This window comes from Hypomesus nipponensis, chromosome 6, assembly GCF_054491055.1.
Source record: "Hypomesus nipponensis isolate SF chromosome 6, ASM5449105v1, whole genome shotgun sequence".
In the NCBI taxonomy this organism is placed as follows: Eukaryota; Metazoa; Chordata; class Actinopteri; order Osmeriformes; family Osmeridae; genus Hypomesus; species Hypomesus nipponensis.
The window spans coordinates 2,857,386-2,866,943 of NC_140366.1; the positions used below are offsets into that span (position 1 = coordinate 2,857,386).

General features: G+C 41.1%; 1 protein-coding gene across 1 annotated transcript; it reads left to right on the forward strand.

Annotated features, from left to right (window-relative positions):
• Nucleotides 1-1,925: 1,925 nt before the first annotated feature.
• rsph3 (radial spoke head 3) lies at nt 1,926-4,974 on the forward strand. Its single transcript, XM_084700621.1, has 8 exons — nt 1,926-2,196; nt 2,526-2,613; nt 2,720-2,861; nt 3,006-3,151; nt 3,270-3,473; nt 3,809-3,971; nt 4,392-4,478; nt 4,787-4,974. Exons 1-8 carry the CDS (start codon nt 2,084-2,086, stop codon nt 4,843-4,845), a joined length of 1,002 nt encoding a protein of 333 aa, XP_084556747.1. The 5' UTR covers nt 1,926-2,083; the 3' UTR covers nt 4,846-4,974.
• Nucleotides 4,975-9,558: the final 4,584 nt, after the last annotated feature.

Consider the following 9,558-nt stretch of genomic DNA (forward strand, 5'->3'; position numbering starts at 1 on the left):
ATAGCACATATTTTACAAAGACTACGGCAACAAAAGCCAAACGTTGCCACGTTATATTGGGAATGGGATGCCGTTGCGACGGTTATTGTTGGAGCAACAAGTTGCTTAAATAGCCTGTAGCCTATGCCATGTTTATGTACATGTCAGCTTTACATGTAGAAAAGAAAATCTCAGAGAAGGTGAAAGGCTTGGTGACCGGCGTGGAGAAATGCGCGTCTAGTGTGAACAGCATCGCGCCATTCGTAGTATATTGTAGCGCCAGGGTGCTTCGCAACCAGTGTGTCCCAGGCGTTAGCTAGATTGAATCTATGGCTCTGGATTGATTGCAATGTCTGAACATCAGTTTCCACGCCTACTGGCCTCCTCTCATTATCATATTGGGAACAATGAATGAATGAATGAATGAATGAATAAATAAATCAATCAATAAATCAATACATAAATGAATACAAAATAAATAAATACATAAATGTAAAATATATGTAACTATTGATTGACAATTGTGCATTAATTAATATATATATTCGTTTATTTCTGTCTAAATGCATGGATGTGGACATTTATTTATTCATTCATTCCTTTGTAAATATGGCAGGTTTGGTCCTCCATAGCTGTGGTGTCGATCATAGATATGGTGTCGATGCCTCGAGAGAAAAAAGGAAGTGACCAGAGCTTGCCATAAAGCAGTATCTCTGGTCGTACGATGTGTATAACGTCATTGACATTTTAAAAGGCTTTTTAAGACAAAAAAGCGACTTAATAAAAATAAGTAACACCCGGCAGTGTGTATTTTCCCCTCAAATTCATCACTGAAATTACTAGACAAAAAATGTTATCCTAAGAAAAGTGGATTTTGAGGGGTAACACTCTAGAGCAACAAGCTTGTTGGTTAGTTGTAACTGATTTAAATTGTTATACTCGCTGTGAAATATATTATTGTTACTTACTTTTTTTACAGGTACACTCTTGCACTTTTTGAGGTTCATGTTGTTTAATTGTAACTTGTTTGACTGCATGCTCTTATGGTTCTTCCCCCTTTGGTACTTATTTGGTTTTTCACAATGTATGCTTCATGTTTTGGCTACCTGCAATGTTTTGTGGCTATGTCGTTGTTATGATCATCCTATGCACTTTTGTAAAACTCTCTCTTGGAAGTCGCTTTGGATGAAAGGGTTTGCTAAATGAATACATGTAAATGTAAATCTCCAATGGACCTCCATTCATTCTGTACTGGACCGTTAGCGCCCTCATATGGAACTAGAGTGGAACTGCAACCAGTTCAGAACCCGGAAGTTTCCCAAGTGTTTTTTATTTATTTAACATCCGGTGCGTTCGACATGACCCGACTTCATGCGGCGCTGCTGGCGGCTGACTTGAAACAGTGAATTCCCTGGTTAGACTTTTTGTCCGACTTGAGACTGCGCCGAGGATACGTCACGAACCCACGATCGATACGAGAACTGCCGGCTGTGTAGCCAAACTCATTTTCTCAAGAGCAACTGCACGGGTTCAAGTGACGACACAGCTATTTCATGATTGGCCACACTCACGACAACTTTGACGCGTGTTTTGTAATATTCGGACACCTTCAGTTTCGCCAACGCTCAAAAAAGTTTAATTGAATTAAAACATGTGTTGAAGAAAGGGGTTTTATTCAGCCTTTAAACTAACGGAAAGACTAAGTTTAAATATAAATAAAATAAATTAAGCAAACTACGCTTGATCGGTCTTGACTGACATCAACGCAGCAAACCACGAGAAGCTGGAATGTCCGACTTCACAGAGCCGTTTTCAACTCCTCCCCGAGTGCAAGCGGATACTCTCGCCGGTCGTTTAATGCAGCCGCAGTCCATGTCGAACGCACCTATTCTCTGAACATGTCGAATAACAAAGGAAGTGATGCAATGCCTTGTTCCCGGGGTGCCGTTGCTATGACAAACATCAACTTGCGTTTGTGTTCAATCACATATGGTGATGTTTACATGAGTTCAGCGAGCTGTATTTAGTTTATTTTCAGTGGTACTGTATAAGTTTGTTTGGCAATAGAGTAACATTTTTTGATGTTTCATAGTACAATAGGAAAATGACATCCGTTTTACAGCCTCAGAAGGAGCCAACTAACGGCACTTACACGTTCTCCAGTCGTCCAAGGCCTGTACAAAACCGCAGTAAATACAGGGACCTTGCAGCAGAGCAGTAAGTTTGACGAAGTAGCCCGTAGATCATAAATAGACGACAAATGTGTAGCCTAAATAGGAAATTACTCTGGGTCACTAAACCCAAGTATTGTTATTGACTGTTGAGTTTGGCGCCATACTGTAAGTAAGTGACGCTTGTGCGGCACAGTAGTAAGCAGTACACAGAGGTGTTCCCTTCTTCACTGACTGAATGTGACTGCAGATATATACTAGCTAGCCAGCTAAGCGAGCGTGCTATTTACTGTTAAGAAATGTGTCAAACCAAAGACACACTGTCGCAATAAGTTGTACTGGCTTTATGGAAGAACATTTTCTCATACCATATAGAACTGATGGACAGTCAAATTATGGAAACATCATGTATGATCGTCGAGTTGTCAGGGGAAACACATATGCCCAACACATCATACCGATTGTGAGTATTCACTCAGTATTGAAAATCACTGCCTATCAATCTGAAACTGTATGAAGTACTGTACAGAAGGAAAGGATAAGTTGAATAGTACGTGTGTCTTAAACAGACTGCGCAGCCTGACCCTATAGAGATACAGAGACAGCAGGAGGCCAGAAGGAGAGCCATTGCTCGGAAGCGGGCAAAGGAGCAGTTCAGGCCCAGGACTCCAGAGGCACTAGAAGGAAGGAAGCACATAGACGTACAGACAGGTAAAACACTACAGGCTATTAACAGTCTTCTAAGTAGAGCTAATTTCAACAAGACAACTTAACAGCATAACGTAATGCAATAATATAACTTTTTGAGAACGAAGCAACCCAGAACTTGTGGAGGTCTTTACCTGGGTCATGTAGAACTGTACCTGGAGGAGTTGAGCGATTCCGTCGAAGACACCAGTGTTGAGTGCCAGACTGATGCATTTCTGGACAAACCGGCGACGCCCCTCTTCATTCCTGCTAAATCAGGCGAAGACGTGGCCACACAGATAGAGGAAGGAGAGGTGCATGAATGCTGATTCCTTTTCTAGTGCACATACAATTAGAAGTGAAGAGTTATGTTATTAAACAATACAGTTTTCAATTAATTTAACTGATTCTTCTGGGGGCCCCTGATTGCAGCTGTTTGACTTTGACATGGAGGTCCGCCCGGTGCTGGAGGTGCTGTTGGGAAAGACAGTGGAGCAGGCTCTGCTGGAGGTTATGGAGGAGGAGGAGCTGGCCAGCCTGCGGGCGCAGCAGCGAGCCTTCCAGGAGCTCCGCAACGCTGAGCTGGTGGAGGTGCAGCGACTGGAGGAGCAGGAGAGACGCCACCGTGAGGAGAAGGTACCACGCCGGCAGACAGCCCTGACATGTACAGTTATGTCTCAGTGGGATTTGGGTCTATGGATTCTTGTTCCGTTCACCACTGGCAGCAATGCTTCGATTGCGGCAAAGTCTGTAAGGGCTTAGGTGGAGAGCGCAGCTGCGTAATCATCACTGAGGTCATTGATGAGAATAAATGGGGGAGTGAAGGGTTAAATATAGCCTATGCTATTACTGTACTCGTTTGATGCTGATGATATGGTCACTACTTTATGATTGATTTATTGACTTTCTGGTTGCCTTCCATTAATTGGCCCACACACACACGGTTGAATAATTGTTTTCTTTGACCCCAGGAGCGTAGGATGGCACAGCAGAGGGAGGTGCTGGACAGGGAGAAGGAGACGGCAGAGAAGATAGCAGCCCGGGCTTTCGCCCAGCAGTACCTGGCTGACCTCCTCCCATCCGTCTACACCACCCTTAGAGACCACGGCTACTTCTACGACCCTGTGGAGAGAGGTCGGCTCCCCCCTCCCTCTCCCCCCGGGAGGGCTACTGCCCTCCACCACCTTCCATTCCACTTCAGCAATCACTTACATAAGGCATTTTGGCACACATAGAAATCACAAAATATTGAAGCAAAAAAACCCAGTTCACATTACAATATAGGACAATAGAATACAAGGGCTGCCCAGTTCTAAATCAGAGGGGTAAACTAGAATTTGCGAAACATTAATGTCAGGACATTTTATTCAGTAAGCTGACGCTTTTATCCAACGTGATCTACAAATAGTGCATTTAGTACAAAGTACAGGAGAAGAACAAGGATCAGAAGTGTCTTTTCTTTCACACTTTCCTTATGTTTACAAGTGCATATCCATCACTTTTCTTGAGAATGCATCTGTGATTTCTGTGTACTTTGTCCTCCCTCTCCCCCAGATATTGAGACTGGGTTCCTCCCATGGCTCTTTACAGAGGTCACCAGAACTATTGAGAAGAGATACGTGGCACGAACCGTTCTTGACAGTAAGGAAGGGATTAGGATTAAAGATTAGGACACATTTTTCTTTCCAACATCAGTACATTAAGTCCTACGGATTCATAATGCCAATGCATTGATCTTATCATTGTCAATTCATGGTTTTTATAGCTCCATCTAGTGGTTGGTGTTTAATTGGCAGTGGTTGTGGTTTATCTCTTCTAACAAATTGAATACCTTTTACCTGAAAACCAATAGACTGCGGATCATTTTCTAGATGGCCATTAGTAGTAGTGCAACACTAAGATACAATGTTACAATGACTGTCTGTCCTCACTCTTAGTATCTGTTTCAGTGCTCCTCCGTGAGGTTACCCAGAAGAGGCTTGACTCCTTCCAGCAGCCAGAGGCTTAGCTGCCTTCTAAAGAAGAGTCTATGGGCTAGATACAACAGCCTCGAGATAAAACCCACATTCTTTAACAGAAGTGGTTGTTGGCATGAAATACATTTCAAAGATAATAAACCCTCTTACATTCTGTAGAAGCTACTTTGGTACTTTGGTATGCCATTATATATAAAATGGCAACCAGTTTGTGTATGTGATTGCCAAAAATCCTTGAAATCCAGTAGACTAAAATCTGGTTTTACAATTTGACAAACTGACACATAATGTTTACTACTGCACTTTTTTTTTGTTTTGGTTAATTGAGTTAATCCAAGTTCACTTGTTTTCACTTGCCAACCATTAATAATAGATCCATGATATCAAAGTAAAATCAGCATTCTAACCTGAAGGTAAATTAGGGATTTGAGGACCTTTTAAAAAGGTCTAAAAAGTTTTAAAAGAAACCAAAGCAAAACCAGAGAAAATAACTGTATATAATGGCAGACTCGTTTGTTTCCTATGTGTTTAAGTTTGCCTTTGGTTGCTGTTTCTAATGTTCTTTTTAGTTTCCAACATGTTTCCCTTCCAGTTCTTAGTGACATGGTTAATGGTATGAGGCCGTCCTCCTCTTCTCAGGATGTCCCAGCGATTATTTTAAAATAATTTTTCATAGGGGTGGGAATCTTTTGGTACCTCACGATTTGATTCTTGGGGTAACAATTCGATTAAAAATCGATTCACAATTTTTCCGAGAATTTTAGAAAAAATCCATTATTTGAATCGCGATTCAAATGTGAATCGATTTTTTCCCCACCCCCAATCTTTTACATCGCTTGGATTTAGTATCTAGTCAATTATAAATTTGTCCCTGGATCATGGTGTTGTCTCAGCTTGTTTTAAACATGCTGCTGTTCAACCTCTACTTAAGAAACCAAATTTAGATCAAGCTTACCTGAATAATTACCGACCTGTGTCTAGACCGCCTTTTCTGTCCAAACTATTAGAGAAAGTTGTGTTATCTCAAGTACAAGTCATCAGACATTTTTGAACCTTTACAATCAGGTTTTTCAGCTCACCATAGCACTGAATCAGCATTATTGAAAGCGTTTAATGATTTATTGTCTATCGTTGATTCTGGGAATAATGCTGTTTTGATTTTAGAGCTTGTTAACAGGATTAGCAATTATTTCCCCTAATGTCAGTTGTCATGTAAAGAATCTTGGTTTCATCATAAACTCGAACCTCGGGTTAGTTAAGAAGATTAACTCAGTGGTGAAAAATTGCTTCTATCAGTTACAACTAATTTCTAAGTTAAAATCTGCATTGTCTTTTAAAGTCCTTGAAACTGTTGATCATGCTTTTATGACCTCACGTTTAGATTATTGCAATTCCCTTTATGATAGTCTCCCCCAGTCCTCACTCTCCCGTCTTCAGATGGTGCGGAATGCTGCTGCCAGAATCTCAAACTTTTTTGTCAGGCCTCCCTTTGGTAAATAATGTTTTTTCCAGGCCTCCCCTACACCAATTTACACGTATTTGGTCAGGTTTATTGTATTATTAGGGTAGAATTGGACATTTCTCCCTATAAATAATAAGAAACAGATGCAGATATGGTAAAAATATGTTTAATTTTAATTTGTTTAATGCATAATGATTAATCTTAAGCTCTCAAAAGCATGCAAAAGCATGTAATACGTAACTTTGTATTATATTCTGATAATTCATTTCCTGTTTCATCATTTCCTTTGGAATATCTCACCATTGAAAACGCCAGGTCGGTGCAAAAGTTTGGCATAGCAACAGTAACCAACGGGAGGGACTTTTTCCTGCTACAGTAAAACAATATTGCACACCTGAGACTGATCAGGGGTCTGATGACCTGAAGGGCCCTGACAGCGGACCTCGAGGACCGGAGTTTGACACCCCTGCCGTAGGGTGTCCCCAGCATAACTCTTAAAAGGCCCTGTTAACCCTCCTATTGTGTTCAAAAAGTGTTTACACCTTTGGTGTTCGCGGGTCAAATTTGACCTGTGTTTGAATACATTGACAAGCACTGAATTAAAGCAAAAAATGTCATCCAATGAAATGTTTTATCTGCCAAGTAACATATTAGCTATCCATATCCATAGTTAAATATATATGTTTTATTTTTTTAAGAACCTTAGACTATATTAAACTTACATGTGTACGTTTTTATATACAAAAAAAGGCACCATTTATCTATTTTTTGGATGTGAGTGAAAGAGAGAGTGGGATGGGTGTGGGGGTGTGGGATCATAGTATTTGCTGCATGTTACAATTGAATTCAAGTCAATGCGATCAGTGGTATGAAACATACTTTGAATACTTTTATACAATATTAATATACCATTATTGTCATTATTGTTTTTATTTTTAGTATTTATGTGTTGTTGACCTTTTTGTTATTTATGATGATTTGGCAACATTTACCGTTTATTTCCCTGCTTAAACCACCCAGAAATACTACCGGGTCAAATTTGACCCTTAACACCACAGGTGTAACTTTTTTTTTTAATAGTTTTTTTTTTTTAAAGAAAACTGATCAAATTGTGTTTGATTGTATTCAGTAGACCACCGTGGAGGCATTAATGAAGCCTTGTTTTGATAAGAAAAAATTTAAGGTGTTTTTCATGCATCTAAACTTCAAAATGGGTCAAATTTGACCCGAACACAATAGGAGGGTTAAAGACATTAATGACTTAAGCCAGAGCCTGTTTAAGGAGAGCCTTGCCACTCCCTATTAAGCCCCATTGTACCGAATTTAGCTGCAGTTCCACCAGAGTTCCACTGGGGGTGATCGCGAGCGAGTGCATGTTGAATGGGAGTCTATGGAGCTAAAAGGCTAAATTTGTCTCTTTCGCCTGATTGTCGTTGAAAAATCTCAGATTTGATTGTAGTTTGTGCATGTTCAACATTGATTATAGGTCGAAAGTTGAATGAACGAGTACTTATGTCGTTTTGATTTCTTACATGGTGAGTCGTTGTTGCCCATAACACGTTAGCATTCTGCTAATGAATGCCGATTGGTTAGTGAAGGACTGATACGACCAGAGCTCCCGCTGGATGGCATCCGAAGAGGAATCAGAATGTCGGAGCATTAGCAACATTAGCAACAACATTTGCAAGCCAAAACTTTTTCTAGCATGTGTATTGATAGGGAGAGCCTAACCTGTCAGCTGTGTTGTCGATGCCCTGAGAGAAAAAACGAAGTGACCAGAGCTTGCCGTCAAGCAGTAGCTCTGGTCATACATGTGTATGACATCAATGACATTTTCAAAATCTTTTTAGAATAGAAAGGCGACTTTAAAACAATCTAACAGCCAGCAGTGTTTTTTTTTTTTCCTCTCCTTTCGAATTCAGAATTCAAATTTCTAGACAAAAAATCATATCCTGAGAAAAGTGGATTTTGAGGGGTACCGCTCCATAGACATCCATTCATTCTGCACTCGCTCGTTAGCGCCCTCACATGGAACTTCCACCAGTTCAGAACCCGGAAGTTTCCCGAGTGGCAGTTCTCTCTATATTAGACATTCTCTGCTTAAGCCTAGCATATACCGGCTACGGCGCATATCATATCAATACCCTAGTACATATCAAGTTAAGAACAGCGACGTCATGCAGAGGCTCTGGGTTAGGGGCCCCATGAGCTCATGGGCCCCATGAGCTCATGGGCCCCTGGTCCTAGGGCTCCTAGCCAAACACTAAGCTATCATCGCAATTTCTTCCTGCATATGGTCCGCCATGCTTATTCTTAAAGGTGACATGACATGAAAACTTCATTTTATGAGGTTATTTAACATTAATATGAGTTCCCCTAGCCTGCCTTTGGTCCCCCAGTGGCTAGAATTTTCGATAAGTGTAAACCAAGCCCTGCGTGTTCTTCTCCGCCTTTGACAAAATGAAGGCTCAATTTCGCTGTTTGAAAATCTCCCCCTAGTGACGTAGATAGGGGGAAGGTTACCTCCTCTCTCTCTGCTTTGCCCGACCAGATCATCTAGCCCGCCCATGAGAAACTGAGCTACCACCGTGCAAGGGCGAGTGCGATATCGGTTTTTCCTGGAGAGACATCATGGCGAGCAAACAAACGGAGCATAACAGTTGCTCAGTGCTTGGATATACAAATGCAAGCACACATCTTTTTTTTTGTTCCTTCATCCGAGCCTCTGCACAACCCGTATCTTAATTGTATTTTCGCTGGAAATGCGCCGACACAACTTCCCAAAGTGTTGTATGTCTGCGCCAAACATTTCCTCAACTTGAGCCAACTCAAAGCTGGCCTTGCTGAAATGACATTCTGGATCATTACTAAATATCCTTGGTCAAGCTACAAACCTTGGACAAGTAAGTTAACTAACGCTATATCATTTTGTTGCTTTACTGTATATGGTTACCTAGCTTGCTACCCTTAGAATGCGGCTTTAACATAAGCTCTGCAGCTAACAGCTGAGTTACTGTTGCTAACGTAAAGATAAATGGCATCAAGTGTGTGTGTGTGAATACAAACGCTGTAACGCGAGTGTTGTACACTTCTTTGTTATTTGGATAACCGTTCTGCTGTTGGTGTTATGGCTCGCGATATCCGCCTTTCTCCACATTGAAATGACTGAGTGTGCACCTCTGTAAACCAGGGTGATCTGATGAGAATGGCTAAGTTCGAGGCATTTTACAGCAACGGGGGCAACGAGCCATTGCGATACATCCTGTAAACATTAGCGCATGTT

Bases quoted from the DNA above. Each gene is read 5' to 3' on its own strand.
- rsph3 (XM_084700621.1), top strand. From the start codon at position 2,084: ATGACATCCGTTTTACAGCCTCAGAAGGAGCCAACTAACGGCACTTAC. The intron at 3,152-3,269 runs GTGCATGAATGC...CCCTGATTGCAG, and splicing joins CACAGATAGAGGAAGGAGAG to CTGTTTGACTTTGACATGGA. The intron at 3,972-4,391 runs GTCGGCTCCCCC...CCTCTCCCCCAG, and splicing joins CTACGACCCTGTGGAGAGAG to ATATTGAGACTGGGTTCCTC.